Consider the following 16,224-nt stretch of genomic DNA (forward strand, 5'->3'; position numbering starts at 1 on the left):
TAGGATACTTGTATGTTTCCTCACTCTAAGCCCATCCAGCAGCCTCTCTCCTTGAAGTGCATTTAAGGGATTGGAGGGTCCTCCATGATGGCGGGGGGTGAACAATTCACACAGAAAGAGAGAGCAGGCGAGGAAGCAGAAGTTCACATGATGACAAGGACCCACAGTATCGGCACTGTAATGTAAAAGTCATATCTGAAGACAACATGAAACAAATAAGAAAAAACTCAAAGCCAGACAACTTTAGAGGATTATTTTTTAATTTATGTACAGAATATAGTTAAAGACCAAACAATCAGAGGTACAGACATCCTCTGGTTTCTCGGTGCTGTTGGTAGTTTAATAGCTGACGGTCTTCGCTGGCTTTGTCTCATCAAGTTCAGCTTCCAGGTTACGGAATCGGCGATGGCGACGCAGAATCTCGATTGCCTTTTGTTCTACAGTGGAAGGAGTGATACCGAGATCTTCCAGACCAGGAAGTCCTGGATACTTCATGTCTGTTGTGTGGAACTGGAGTATAAAAGTGCATTATACAATTAGTCTTGGCTGTAGAGGCTCCACAGTCAGTGGCACAATTCTTAAAAACCTCACACTTTAAGCTGCACCAAAATTTTGGTTGTCTTACCCTGTCGACTTTGTCTGCACTTGTCCAGGGCTCAAATGGGTTCATTGAGAACATTTGAGCTGCAAAGCTGACAAGAAAAACAGGAGCAATGACATGAGTGTACGGAGGTTTGTCACACCAGCACCAGAGATACACCTGCAGAGGTTTGCATTACTAGTGGCTCTGTAGGGGAACAGTTTGATGAGTGGATTTCTGTTCTGTTAAGATGACGTGTTCATTCAGCACATGTACACCACAAAAATGTTATTCTGCAGATTATAAAATAGAATCTGTAAGAAATAACTGCTTAATCCAATGTGTGATTATACCAAAGCACTCATGTGATTAAAGTTATACTATGCAGGAACTGTTGGTTGTTGTATTTAAACATTCTCCCCAACAAAAGTAAAAAGCCAAGCCCAAATTGGCCCAAATTGGCTGCTACCTTTCTATGAAGTGAAATGTTAAAAAAACATGTATAAAGCACTTACTGGTAGAGTGGGCGGGGCAGGGGGTAGGGCACAAAAGGTCTGTGTGCCACTGCGTAGATGTACTCGACCAGGTCATGAAGGACGTAACGGTTGGGACTAGATGGAAGAAAAAGAAAAACAATTAATAAAGGAGAGCCCTGATAATGTAAATATGAGTTTATGTGTATTCAAATATATGAAACACTGACAAAAAGTTTCCTCTCGGGCCACAACAAGACAGTTTCTAACTTTCACTTAAAGGCATACTTGTCTGATGTTCACACTTTTCTGTGTTCAGGGCTCTCTCTTTCCTCTTATTCTAAAACCTGCACTTAGCCTCTAAAATATTTGTTTCATAAAATTCAGTTTATAATATTGTAAAATCTACAATATGCAATTCTAAAAATGTCTGTTTATTACACTGCTGCTTATCATGCCCTGCCCATGCTCTTTTTGCTCTAAACCAAAGACAAAACAGTTGAACTTTCTTGTATGTTAAGTAAAAAAAAAAAAAAACAACAACTTTTTTTTCTTGCAGACAAAAACTCTAAGAACTGCAAATGAAGCATATTGGCGCTGAACGGTGACATAGATTTTTGCTTTCCCCTTAAATGTACTTCAGGTGTGGGCAAAACCAAAACAACCACTCGTGACTGCATCAGAAAACTCTTTCTTGATAAGGTCAGATTTTTGTAATTATGACTGACCTGCTATAAAATTAAATCAATTTGTGCTTTATTAAATTTCAATATTTATTCTACTCCTAGGCTCAGAGTTTGAACAAATCATTTGAGTGCTGACCACCTACCCGACTAATGCATATGTCTTTCCATTTGCATCAGGGTCTCTGACAGCGTTGATGATGGCCTTGGCCACATCCACCACCTGAGGGAGAGGAGAGATGGTTAAGTGGGGTTCACTTGATGAGCACATTCAGTGAGTAGAGTTATCCAGTTGGTATTTTTTGTTTGGACAAAATGGGAAAAGTGTAAATATTGGAAAATATTGGACTAGCTGCTTCCTTTGAACAAACTTACATGAACAGGCTGCTTCACAGTCTTCTTCCCCAAGGACATGAGTGGAATAGCGTTACCAAACCAGCGCATGTCTGAAAAAAGATTTAAGTCACACATTCAATTTTCACTAGTTAGCTGGCTCTCAGCTAGTAGCAAAGGCAACATTTTCAACATTGCAGGGATCTGAGGGGGTTAAATAAAACCCCCCAAAAATATATATCTGCTCCTATTGTACTTGTAGAAGTTGAAAAATGCAACTAATATAGAGAAGAAGCAAAATTGGAGGGTCTGTGACAAAAATGCGTAACAACCAAATCACTGAAAAACATTAACAAACGTGACTTTGTGTCACATTCCCATCACTTAGAGACTGACATGTTGGTCGATTACAAGTAGATTACAGTCTGTGACTGTTACTGACCCCGCCTCTTTCACTGACATGTTTACATGCATGCTAATATTCCATGTAAACAACATATCCCATTTCAGTATTCCAAATTAAGCCTTTTCCCGAAAGTGGACTTTTTGATTAAGACATGGGATATGCCGATATTATTAACGATTTTGAAGCATTCTTTGGACACGTAAACAATGCATTCAGAATGTGTCTAAAATGGGATTTTTACCACAGTTTGCGACCTACAGCCTCTTGTCCGTTTACTGTGCGTTGTTATGGATATGTTTTGCACAAACCAACTTGTCAACGTCTTTAAATGATCCAAAGGTCCACCAGCTGCTCCAGCCATTTCACTTTTCCGTATTTTGAAGTGATAAACGACGCGTTTAGGCCACGACCATTCATTTTCATTAGTAATGTAAACAGCGGATATTATATTATTTTTTAAAAAAAGGTGAAAATTAGAATATCTTGTGCATGTAAACACAAACAGCTGTCTTACTTGCATAATAGTTGAAGAATCTGTCCTCCCTCCCAAAAATCTCAGAGGGCTTCATGATGATCGCTTCAGGAAACTCATTTCTCACTGCTGTCTCTCCTACAGCCTTTGGTGAGGGAACATTATACTCAATAATCAATTACATTTATACAGGTTAACCTTCACTGTCTGAACATGTATACACTGTACGACAGAAACATAGATACACTAGTTTGAATACGAGAGATGTGAGGTATGTGAAGAAACAGCTCTCTACCTTGTTCCTCAGGTATTTGGACGGGCTGCGAATGTCTGCGTTGAGGTGAGACATGTGGACGAACTTTGTGATGCCGGCCTCTCTGGCTGCCTTGGCAATCTGCTGAGGGATGGTGACGAAGACATCCTCAAATTGATAGTTCCTTTGCATGAAAACAGGAGAAATACTTGCAGGTGAATGCTTACCTACACTTCACACACCCATTCGGCAATTTCCAACATTCACCTCATCTCCAAAAGCCAGCTTAAAATTCTACAGTATGTTATGTGAACAACAAAATATCTTTTTCCAGCTTGCACATACCTTGTCTCCCACTCCTCTCCCACTAGGTTGATGACAACATTAGAGTGCTCCAAAGCCCGTTTAATGGAGTCTTTGTCTCTGGCATCCCACTCCTACAACAAGACACAACAGAGACAACACATTTGCATTTTTAGGGCTCTAAATGTATATGCAGATCAGAGAGTCCACCAGTCACGAGTCTTGCAGCATTTCTGCAAAATGCCCGTTTGTCCGTATTTATCTTACCATGAAAATGAGTTGTCCAAGATCCCCCATGGGCCTTAAGTACATGATGTCATACTGATCACAGCGGTGAGGAATAATGACCTGAGAGCCAATCCGACCTGCAAAAACATCAGAAAATAAACACAATGACATTTTTGTGTCATAAAGGTAAAAAGGGGCACACATGGGTCACATTTAAGCAGAATCATTCATAAAAAGGCAACTTGAAACTTAAAAAATAGTTCAAACATCATAATTCCAACATACTTTGGCTGGTTATTATGAAACAGCTCATCAGATATTTAGCTTTACAACCACTGACTTCATTTACCCACCTCCATGTTGATACTGTCTCCTATGTCAGTTACTGTCGTATATGAAAGAAGTCTGTTCAGAATCCTCTTAGGTAACATGCTCTCAAATATCATTGTATCCGTGTGCCTGATAATTTACTGAATGCAGGTCAAGGTAACTTAGTGACAGCACTTTATGCCAACCTAACAACTTTCTTGCCAAAGAACTCGTCCAACAGGGTGCAGAAATTAGGTTTCTCACAATTTAATGGCAAGCGCATTCCATAAATCTCTGCTATGATGCTGACTACCATTCCAACAACTTAGGAGCTGCTTAATTGGATAACATGTTGACATCTCAGACCACAATACAACATGAGATCTGTAGTACAAGCACATAAAGAAAGTACTCAGTGTTTAAGAATATAAATCAAACAGTGGTGTGCAATGTATATATATTATCAGCATTCACACTATATTTTTAACTCACCCAGCCTGTTGACCACATATCGACCCACAAAGCCTGTGGCACCAAAAACCGTTGCTGCTATTCCACTGGAGGAGGAGCGTCCTCCTTTCCCTGCAGGGATGATGGCATGGTGCAGCTTCCTCTGCTGGACTGTGGTGACGGAGGCAGCTGACAGCACAGCAGGGGAGCAGCTACCTGTTGAGAGAAGACGAACACAAACAGCGTTTGATCCACACCTAGAGGTAAGATTACAGCATGCCAATTTCTCTAGGTACATTTTGCTAAAACTTTTTACCGGTACGCATTACAATTACACCTTACTTGGTGACAGTTATGTTATTTTACATTAAAACAATTTAAGAGCATTTTTAGGTGCTCCTGAATTGTACTGCATCATACTGAGGTCTTACTGTGATTCACCTTTGTTGTTGATTCATAAATCAGCTCAACATCACCACAAACTACAGCCTTGAAAATACCAGAGATGGTATTTAAGTACCTTTATACAAGTATTGTACGTAAGTACAATTTCGAGGTACTTGCTCTTCACTGGAGTATTTTCCGTTTTCTGCTACTTTATACTTAACTCCATCTTGAAGGCAAATATTGTACTTTTTATTCAACTACGTTTATTTATTAGCTTTAGTTACTGGTTACTTTACATATTCTGATTATTAATAACAAATGTAATTAACTCATAAATTTTACTGTATAAATACGAATTAAGCTACCTAATATATGAACTAATTTAAATGAGCTCCACCCTTACAAGCTGCAACATTAAGGTAATGAACATATCAGTGAATACATATTCTAAAATGAGCCAAATTCTGCATCAAGAGCACTTCTACTTTTGATACATTAAGTATCATTTTCATGCTAGTACTTTTGTGTCTTTTTTTGTACCTAAGATTTGAATGGATGACTTTTATTTGTAACAGGGTATGTCCGCACTGTGGTATTGCTACTTTAAGAAAAATACCAGAATACTTCTTCCACCACTACTATATCCAAAAAATACCATAGCTGAATCATCTAAATGTGTATAATACTGATCCCGACAGCGTGGCAATATGCACGTCCTTTAGTATTCTTTAATGCCACTAAATAATTTAATTGTATTTGTCACATCGTGTTTAACCCTCTCTTTACACTATAAGCTAGCCGTAGGTTTACGGTGCACAAATTGAAAACAACTACATACATCGACCAAATAAAAATCAACAACACATTGGAAAAAAAGGCATTTTAAAGACTGAATACTAATAAGATGTAATACAAGTAGATGGATGTTACATTAAACAGTTTAATAAAGAAGCTGATGTGAATCGTGTCACATTGGCAGGCATGAAGTAACGCTGGCTCAGTGACTACAGACACACATTATTGTCAGCATCGTAAAAGTAAAACACAGCAGATCTGTCAGTCAGAAAACCTAAAGCTGTTTCAGCTCCTCAGTAACGTTCACGACCTATCGCGACGTTTGCGTAGCTAACGTTAGCTGTTTGTAAAAACAAGTGTTTTGAGCCACTGTAACAGACGTCTAATCTCGTCATTCTTCATTCATAAACGCTAATTCACAAAGTAATGTGGGAGGTTAAATGGTCAGGTCACGGTCGAATAATATTAGAATAATTAAAAGGTCCAAATGTAAGCCGCTTGCTAACTGAAGCTCTTGCTAACAGGTGACTAGCCGAGCCTGTTAGCAAGGTCACTGGAGCCGAGTGCGCGGTCTAACCGTGAGCCCGGGTTAGGACCACATTATGTACAGATCTGAAATCACAACATTCAACTCTAAGATGTCAATGTAATTATAAAAGTGCGACATTTCAGCGTTACTCACTTGCAATCTTTGGAAGGACACTCGCAGGACGGCTAACCAACGCTACGGTCGCCATCTTTCCGGTTACGGCAAACCGCGGGGGCCAAAATACGCACGCTGATGTGTACCGTAGTGCAGAAATAAACACAAAGCTCATACAATGAACAAATAGCGTCCTAGTAATTCAAAACAGATCCAAAAAGTGGTATGTCAACATGCAGACATAACTCAGGTTTAAAGATGGAAAATGGAAATGTTTTAGACAACATCAGAGTGAATGGGCAGCATACATTTTATGGAAAGCCTGATGGGGTGTGAAATTGAGTATTTTAAGAAAAAAAAAAAAGATGTTGGAGACATATCCAGCCTCTGTTATGGTGATCAGTTAATACTTTTGTTATCACAAAAAAATAATGGTATAATTTCAAATATGTTTGCATAATGTCACTGTCTGTTGTACAAGGCCTGCTGCACTGGGGGCAACAATATGGATTAATAAGCACTTGGACATGATAATTAATCGGTGTTATGTATGCTATGCATTGTGTTTTATGCTTCTTTATTATTAGGTTTAACGGTATCTTTTTAAATATTTTTTTCATGGTTTGCCTCTATACTGCTGTGCACTGCATTTTATATCAAATCAATCTTTTCTTGCATTTTCCAGCATTAATAGCTATATGCCAGTTATTATGATGGGGGAAGGCAATAGCATCAGATTAGATAGTCCTTGGAGATTAGATTTTACTCCTTGGAAAAGGGTAGGCATCTGTCAGCATTTATCTCTGTTTCCCAGTCCCATCCCTTTGTTTCTTACTGACCTTAAACTATGAAATTTGATGTGTACCGGAATAATACTAGTTTTTCAATCTGTAATTCTGAAGTAAAAAAACTTCAAGTCACTCCTGCCACCACCTGTTCGTAAAAATAGCAGCAGGTGGCAGCACTGTACAACATATGCAATTGGCCAATCAGAGCCTCTAATGATATATATATATATGTATGTGTATATATATATACATATATATATATATATATATATATATATATATATATATATATTTGTTCATTTGAAGGTGGCACACTGCTTACACGTCTTTAAATATAGAGAGCGAAGTGAAAAACTGTAAATGTAAAAATAAGAATAAGATTCAAAAATAGCAAATGGAAGTTGAGAAAAATCTAATTATGTTTTTAAAATTATTTTACAGTTCTTATTATACAAATAAAACATTTATTTATCAGTTACTTATTTAGCAGCAGGCTGTTAAAACTTTTACTGCACTTTAAAATTACAAGTGACAGCTTTATAATGTAGTCTGTGGTCTTGAGTCAGATTTGATTGATTGCCTATGCCAATGATGCCTCAGTACCATGTCAAGTTAAATCGCGGAAACATTAACACAAAAGTGAGGATAAAAAACTTGAAATGTGAAAGCATATGCTTATTGAAACAACCTTTTTATTTCATCATAAAAGACAAAAAGACATAAAAATGTATCGAACTATAACAAAACTTTTCCCATTTCAGCTACAATCCACCTTCTTGGGATCCCTTGTTACTTAGTTAACAGACAGTGGGGTCTGTATTCAATTTAAATTGGATCTCTGTTGGCCACCAAAGACATGCATCAGTTGTAAAGAGATGGGCTTTATTCTGTAACATTAGACAAGACATGATTTTGTTAAATAAAAGGGATCCTGGCAGGTTAGTCTGAACCCTTGTCTGTTTGACAGCTAAGAATCCAACAGGTTTCTAATTCAGGTGTACACGCACAATAGTAAAGTGCAAGATGTCTAATACTGCAAGGCACAAACTATCAATAACAGGATTGTCTTTTTGTTTCTAATATAAAAAATGTTCTGATTAACACAGACATACAAAATATTTTCATACGGTTACAACACAACAAGTAAAACCTTGTCTAAACCCTCGACAAATATCTGAAATATTTTCTCAAAATATGTTCTGTATTACACATACATAGGAAATTACAGCAGAAATATATACAATAAATTCTATTACAAATACATATTTTATGACTTTGAATAACTGTTAAACAAATATGAAACATAGGATCAAACATATTCCTTAATAAATAAGTGAAATCTCAATGTGTTATCAACTGAAGTCTACATTTAAAAAGTGACAATTATATATTTGATGATTAAAAAACATTTTTTGGCTCAGCCTTTATTGCACACAATTCTTAAATATCTTACCATTATTTAAGTGATACTAAAATGTCTAAAGAAAAAAGAATAAAAAGCAAAAAACAATGATTTGATTGTTATACCCATGCAACTTATAGTCACCTACTCTGTTTTTTTAACATGGAAACTGAGAAAAGTCAGTATTTATGGTCTTAACCGTTTATCTCAATGCCCAGCAAAGATTGGGTTCAATAAATAATACAGGCGATAATGACAGCAAATAGTTGATGCTGTACTATGAATTGGGGTTTTGTTCATTTGATCTAAATTAAACATGTGCACTGTTATGTGGCAGACAGTTTGGTGTCTCAATTATGACACATTTGAACAAAGTGCCTACAACTGCATCTTGACTTCTTTATAAAAAAAATACAACTGGTTAACCTTACTGTCATACAAACTCAAAGTTCCACAAAAGAAAATAATACACTATGACTGTATACCTAAAACAATAAATAGAACATGTCCGTCATTACTTATGATCTGTGTCCCCTGCATATGTTAAAATTTTGTTCACGGCATGTGGGAACTGGTTTGTTTCTTACCACCTGAGCTGCTTTCCAACTTAAAACTCAGAAATTCGAACTTCTCTAACATGTTGTTTTGTGATGTAGACACAGAAGCAACATGGCAGTGTTTGTAGTGAATGAAAACATGAAGGGTCTTTTGATGATCTGTCTGTGTAGTGCCGAACAGATGCAACTTTTCTCTTAGCTGTTCATTTACTTTCACTGCACTAACTCAGTCTCTCTCAGGTGGGGAGTGGGACACTGAGCATGAACAGCAGTTCCCACTTGTCATGAACGCAGCAGCACGGTTCCCTTTGACTGTTACATGATGGGGGGCAAACACTGAGACGGATCCTCTTTTCTCTCTGTGCCCACTCCCTCTTGAGGCTCGATGATGATGTGAACGGGCCTCTCTCCACCTCCTTCTTGCTGCTTGGTATCCGTGGAGAGGTTGCCCTCATTCTCACACACCTCCTCCTCCGCCGAGGCCCCGATGGGCCGCAGGCGCTCGCCATGGGCCATCTTTGTTCCTGGTGCTGAACTGTCTCTCTTCAGCTTGTCGGTGGTGCCGCTTTCTGAGCTGACCTTCTCTGCTGTGCCATGGAAACAAAGGACATTAAATGTCAGTGCAAGGTGAACACAAAACAAACTCTGTTGGTATGTCTGCTGCTATGGCATCAGCTAATAGTTGCAGAGTGTGAGCAACATGTTCCTATTCAGCCTGAATGGTAGGCCTACATATTTTTATAGATGTAAGGCAAGTCTTTGCTCTATTTTAGCTGTTTGTTTTATGCATCATTTTTACTGTTACTTTAAAATGCTCTGTAAATGTGGGTAAGTAAGGCTGAGTATTGGTACTCGATACTTTTAAGGTACTTGCAGTGCTGTAATGGTAGTTAATGAGGTGGGTCTACTACTAGGTAGATGGTTAGGTTACTGAGGAGGAGGTGAGTATACGCTCTTGCACTTTCCAGTGGCTTTTTGGGTGATAGATAGGTGCACTGTAAATGGCCAGAAAAAGAGAAGGGTATACCCCATGTAACTGTGTATTCCCTCTACTACACCACTGGGTTCTTAAAACCTTTAAGGGAACAACCAAAATGACCCAGTACCAAGTAGTATCAAAACTTTCTAGAGTCAAACGATACCTGAATTTGATCTTTTGTGTAGCCAGATCTAGAAAAAGTATTATATTTATGGCTTAGCTTACAGCCAACCAAAGCAGCTACAACTCATACAGTCTGTCGTGTGGTGAGGTAGAGTGTGTTGTATTTGACGGTTTTGGTCATTATGTGTGCTAATATTCCACCAAAATATTTTAAAGTATTTTATGCAGCTGAATGCTTCCATTCACATGATGGATATCAAATTTTTAAAAAAAGCTATTAAATGATCAAATTAAGTTTTCCAGTGTATCTGTATCGCTGATATTGGTTCCGGTATCCTATTTTTTTAAAAAACGTACCAAGCTGTTATGGGTAAAGAGATGGGTGTGCTCTTTTCTGTGCCTGTTTACTGTTTCTTTTTTTGTGCTTCTTCTGATGCCACCCTTGAGTGAATGGGCACACCTGTGCTATATCTGCTCATTAGAAGCACTGAGCGTATAAGCCAAATGTCAGTGCTTGTGGGACTGATGACTGAAGCAACTAGTTGTAGTGCACCAGACTCGGTGATCTTTACTCCCTTTTGCAGGGAGGATGTTAAAGTTTTAGATGCGTTGTTTATCCGTTAGAATTTAGTATTGCTTTCTTTTTAAGAAAGTAGTTTTTGTTACATTTTTGAAGACCTTTCATTTGTATACTTTTATTGCCCTTTTTTGTAAATCACTCACAGCTTTTGTTTATACAGGTACTTTTTTTTCCATCTTCCCTGGTTATTTATTCTTTGTCACTCCTCTAATCCCCTGAGCCTGATCAGAGAACATAATACCCGCCCTAAAGATAAAATCATAGTATGGATGATGAAATGGGCTGTGCTATTACCAGGCTTGCTGGTCGAACTGTCCGAGGCCCTCTTCACTGTTGGCCTGGCTCTTGGCCTGACTTTGTTAAAATTACCCTCCAGGATCCACTCATGCTGTAACCCCTCATCTGGAGTCATACGTTTGGTTGGATCCCAACTGAAAACACATGCAGAAAAATAATTAAAGTTTGCAAGTGCAAATTGCTGTTTGATTTTAAATAAAGAACCACTGGGGCATACTTCATTAAAAAGTTATATCTAGTGACACTACAGATCAAAGAAAGGCTATTCTTGTAGACAGTCAAGCAGATGTTTAGAGTGAACATACGTGAGGCAGCGTTTGATGAAGTCTAAGAACAAGGCGTCATTTGTTTTCAATGCAGCCGAAAGCTCCTTGGAGTTTGGTCTTCTCTTTTTCCCCTTGCTGTTAGTGATGTTCCTGGGGTTTCCTTTTGAGTCTGTACACAATCAAACACAGTACTGATTCATCAGCCCTTACATTGTTCATGTAGAGTCATTTCACACCTTCTGCACAGTACTGGCCTAAATATTCATTTATCTTCTGATACATTAGTAATCCTATAGTCTTTATTGTTTGCTCGGCAACATATGAAATATAAACAGAATTAAGATCTGAAACTGAAGATAAATTCTCACCAAAGAATAACCTCCTCCTTGATGCCGACTGCACAAAATCATTTGGAGGCATCCCAAGAACCTGAAAGTCAAAATATCAGGACATCTTAATGTGTTGAAGCAACTAAATACTGGAAAACGCGTTCACATTTGTGCGACTTGCAAAATGAATGCAATAAATGTGGACAAAATTTTCATACCTCCATTATGCAGGCGATCTGCTCCACTTCACTCTCTCCTGGAAAGAGAGGATAGCCTGTGTAGAGTTCGCCAAGGATGCAGCCCAGACTCCACATGTCAATGGCCATGCTGTAGGGGTGACCCAGGATGACCTCTGGAGAGCGGTAGAAGCGACTCTGGATGTAAGTGTACACTAATGGAAAAGACAAAAGAGACTGTCCTCAAGATAGGGATATCGGACAGGAACCAACATGGTAAAAAGTATTGTTGCATATTCCCTCTGTTGAGTTTTATGCTTTTACCTCTTTGTTGTTCATAACAGCTTGATCCAAAGTCAACGACCTTGATGTTCCCTGGCCCGCGCTGAGACAGAAGGATGTTCTCCTGTTCACAAGTAGGAGAAAAAAAAATTCACACACTTTGCCTTCATAAAATGCTGCTGCAATATTATACTGCTCCACAAGATGGAGCAACATTTACAGTGTTGGTATGGGGAATCTTTTTGCAGTACCATTATCAACAGTATTACAGAGTGATTCAGAGCAAAGTTATTGTCCAAATCAGGTTACATCGACTATATTTTAAATCCTGTCTCATTTATTTATGATTAGGTATAACAGATACTATAAAGTCAGTACCGGTTTGAGGTCACAGTGGATTATTTTCTCCCTGTGCAACATCTGCAGGCACCTGAGGAGAGCATGGGTGAAGCGACGGATGAGAGCGAGACTGAAGCCCTGGAAGTTGTTTTTTTTGATGAGCTCGTACAAGTTCACCCTGGTGAAGGAAACAAAATGGGATATATGGTAAGCTCAATTAATTTATCTTTTTTTCCTGCACTTTATTCATTACATAGCCAGTTGTGGGGGTGATGGGGAACAAAGCCATCACGATACAATCACTGCCCCTTCCCATTGCAAAAATAATCAAGAGTAAATGGAAACCTCTGTGTAGGGTTTAAGTGGAGAAGGCTTGCTGCCAGTAAATGTTTGTTCCTTACAATCAACGCACTCCTTCAAAATAAAGCTGTATATTTGTCTTTTTAAGGAAGAGGCCAACCAGTCTATTTGAGGAACTATGACTCACCTAACACATATAAACAGATACATAACAAGTAAAACAGGGTTGTTGTGTAACTTTAAATGTTAAGTGTACCAATATCTGTCTATGCACATCAAATAATTAGTAATATTAACTTGAAAATAAGAAGCCAAAGTATATCAATATGTGATTCCTCAACCCTCTATATTGACATAGGTTTCCAATGAGCATACTACAACAGTATTGGCAAATTCCTGAAATTCAGTAATAATTTTGGTTTTGTTGTGCCACCCAAAGATTTTCTGTGGCCCCATCTGGCCACCCCTATGAAACATTTCTAGGGTTGCCAGTGCACATAGCAGTGTGAGCTCAATACAGATCACTTATAAAAAGATGCCCCGCATGAAGACCATCCGCAAATAAAGAAGGCTGCTAAATTTGATGTCACTTTACACTTTACATTACTCTAAAAAAAAAAAACCATCCAATGACTGTCCAGCGCATACCGAAATAATCTATGATTGTGCTTCACAGGGAGACAGAGACACAGAATGTGTCCTCCTGCTATTTCTTGCTACATGTTATAAGCATAAACTTCGTTAGAATGTGTAACTGGAGCCTTCACACCATGAAGCAAGAAGGGGTAAGAGATAGGGCCCTAATCAAGGCCTTAAGTAAAGGATTCGGTGACAGTAATGTTAGACAAGGTGGCAGTCCAAGACGTCCTCTAAAGGTCATTCAGCCTGAGTGATATACAAAACTATCTCCCTTCAAATAGATATCAGTTGCGATCCATGCTAAAACACAGATGGCGTAAGGTACACAGGTGATCACTTGACTCCTGATTGACTGTGGTCACGTAGTGTTAGCACTAATGGACAGCGGCAAGTGAGAATTGCCTTTGATGAGATGGTACAGTGATCTAACCCTGCTATTGTGCCTGGGGAAAGGTGGCTAACCTTGAATACCTTTGATCAACAGATCAATTATTTAGGAATGTCTTTATGAAACTGACTTCTGAACATGCCGGCCTGCTTGCTTGCATGCATGTAGAGTGCAAGTGGCAATACTAACCCGAGAAGCTCAAAGGAGATGCAGAGGTGATTTCGGAAGTAAAAGTACTCCTTCATGTGGATGACGTTGTGGAGGTTGTCTTTGTCTTTCCTTTTTATTACATCCAGGATCTTCAGCTCAACCAGAGCTTGGTGATGAAACCTACAGACAAAATTCACAGGTGTTAGATAACTGCCATTCAAAGGTATTAGCAATTTAAACATTAAAAAAAATATATTAAAAAATCAGGTATTGCATGGCCACAATAAATGAATGTGTATTCAAGTTCTGACATGCCAAAATAGTTATAAATAGACACTCTTTTGAATCTTTTGATGTACTTAAGAATTCTACTGCCTATTTTCTCGGATAGAAAGGTTTCTCCCAGCACATCAATCCCTAAAATCCCTGGATATTTCTTTGTGTCAACAATACAGAATCCTCTCCCTCTGCAGAGATAAAATCAGCTGACGCAGTGCAGAGTTCTCCTGAGGCAACGTTGTGGCCGTTTGCACCATTTGTTTTCTGCATTATTTAAGTGGCGATAAGACCCGATTGCTCCTGCATCTAACCTACAGACCTCAAGGAGTCGGTGCCACGGTGATTCTCACTGAAGACAAACAGGTAAGATAACACCACAGGGTGCAGACTTCTATCATGCTAAATCAGGATCTTGGTGATTTGGCAGACACCTAAAATGTAAATTGATCACGGCGCAGGCATTTGGGAAAACCTCACAACTGGGTATCAGATCTCAAATGAATGCCAAAAATTGACCTGCTGAATGTGACAAATAGCTTATTGTATAGAGTATCTAGTGGAATATGGTTTCATTTATATGCAAGAGTACAGTACGTATTTTCTGGGTTCAGTCAAAGGTCAGAATAAAATTTAAATAAATCGGAGAGGAATATTGGTATATATCTGTACCTTTTCTTATTGCGTATCATCTTAATGGCTACGAGCTCGTTGTTCTTGTGGTCCAGACATTTTAGGACTTGCCCAAAGGACCCTTTCCCAATCACTTCAAGCACTTCAAACCTGTAGCCAATGTGGTCATGCAGTACCTGGAAAAACAAGAGAAAGAGCACAATGGATATTTGAGCAGAATTCAATAGTGTATGCTTTTACAGATCTCATTCTTTTAATTTATGGATTATAGTATGCCCTGGAGAGCACCTTGATCCAGGCCTTCCGAGGGTTTTTTTTTAGCTCACCATCACATTCGTGTTGTTTCTATGCTAATTTGTGGGGTTTTTTTGTGTATGAGTAAACAAGCTAAACTGAAATTAAAGGACAGTAATCACCAACAGAAAAATAAACAAAAAATAAAATAAAATAAAAATCTATCTGACAGAATTTTAATATATACTAGCCTCTATTAGTGATATTATTTAGTCACTCACACTGATCTGCTGCATGCTGCAACTGTTTTATAGCTCTGCTGAACTGTCAGTTCGAGCCTGTGACAGCGAGATGAGCCTCAATAGAGACCCAAGAGTCTAAACAATGGTCGGTTACTCAGGCTAAAACTGCTCATTCACTACACATTGTCTATCACATAACTGCCTGTCAGTCACCTGATTTATACGAGACAGTTCAGCCTGCTGTCACAGGGTTTGATGACCTCAGTTCAGTTTATTGTGTACAGTATTAAACAATGAAGTCAGACCAACAGACTGGCGGACTCATGTCTGCAGCTGCAGGATTAAGGTCATATGAAGGCAGCTGGTCACGTACAGTTCAGCTTAGGCAGCTTGAAAGCCTGCATGTGTACAAGCCTGTGAAATAAAAATGTGTCCTCACATTTTCAGTGCATCTTCTTTTAATGATCTCAATTTCATGTCCCTGCACGATTGTACATGTGTGGATGAGCTATGAATAACCATGGGGCCTTTATTAGAACTATACTGGTGGTTTAAAATTGCCAAAAAAGTTGTTCATGATTGACCTTAAGAGAACAGACTTAACGTTCATTGTGACAGACCACACATCTTACCCTGACGTAGCTGCCATGCTCATCATCATATCCAGAGTTCTGCGGCGTGCCTTGGGAACCTTCGATCTTCTGAGAGCCCAGACCCAGGAACCAGATCTCTGCGTAGTCCATGATTTCCTCCTGCTCAAACTCCGTCAGCCTCTCCTTGAAGTTCTTCAGTGCCTCTGCAGCAGGAAGTCAGAGGAAGGAGGTGGGATGACTCACTATCATATTGATTACACCGCTGCCAAGAGCAGAGGATTGTGAATCGACATGCCAGCATGCTATTTTTACTGCATAAAAACTGTTACTTAGTTA

The 16,224-nt window shown here is 38.8% G+C and overlaps 2 protein-coding genes across 4 annotated transcripts in view; both read right to left on the minus strand.

The window, feature by feature from the left end:
• Positions 1–242: 242 nt before the first annotated feature.
• ndufa9a (NADH:ubiquinone oxidoreductase subunit A9a) lies at positions 243–6,504 on the minus strand. The gene is made up of 11 exons (XM_042496203.2): positions 6,355–6,504; positions 4,533–4,706; positions 3,771–3,868; positions 3,546–3,637; positions 3,243–3,384; positions 2,990–3,092; positions 2,112–2,182; positions 1,883–1,959; positions 1,096–1,191; positions 626–692; positions 243–510 (listed from the first exon to the last, which is right to left on the minus strand). Exons 1-11 carry the CDS (start codon positions 6,488–6,490, stop codon positions 340–342), a joined length of 1,227 nt encoding a protein of 408 aa, XP_042352137.2. The 5' UTR covers positions 6,491–6,504; the 3' UTR covers positions 243–339.
• A 1,273-nt stretch (positions 6,505–7,777) lies between these two features.
• dyrk4 (dual-specificity tyrosine-(Y)-phosphorylation regulated kinase 4) overlaps positions 7,778–16,224 on the minus strand; it is a 32,278-nt gene continuing 23,831 nt past the window's right edge. For 2 of the 3 annotated variants that reach the window (XM_088080110.1, XM_042496267.2), the window contains 10 exons: positions 15,928–16,091; positions 14,859–14,995; positions 13,950–14,090; positions 12,473–12,611; positions 12,137–12,218; positions 11,855–12,027; positions 11,676–11,736; positions 11,347–11,476; positions 11,039–11,175; positions 7,778–9,649 (listed from right to left, as the gene is read on the minus strand). In XM_088080110.1, the coding sequence (XP_087936236.1) occupies positions 9,378–9,649; positions 11,039–11,175; positions 11,347–11,476; positions 11,676–11,736; positions 11,855–12,027; positions 12,137–12,218; positions 12,473–12,611; positions 13,950–14,090; positions 14,859–14,995; positions 15,928–16,091 (1,436 nt within the window). In that variant the 3' untranslated portion in view covers positions 7,778–9,377. The remainder of the gene's footprint in view (positions 9,650–11,038; positions 11,176–11,346; positions 11,477–11,675; positions 11,737–11,854; positions 12,028–12,136; positions 12,219–12,472; positions 12,612–13,949; positions 14,091–14,858; positions 14,996–15,927; positions 16,092–16,224) is intronic. The other variant, XM_088080111.1, reaches the window with a different exon arrangement.

The sequence above is a fragment of the Plectropomus leopardus genome, chromosome 7 (assembly GCF_026936395.1).
Source record: "Plectropomus leopardus strain MGB_pleo_1.0 chromosome 7, ASM2693639v1, whole genome shotgun sequence".
Lineage (NCBI taxonomy): Eukaryota > Metazoa > Chordata > Actinopteri > Perciformes > Serranidae > Plectropomus > Plectropomus leopardus.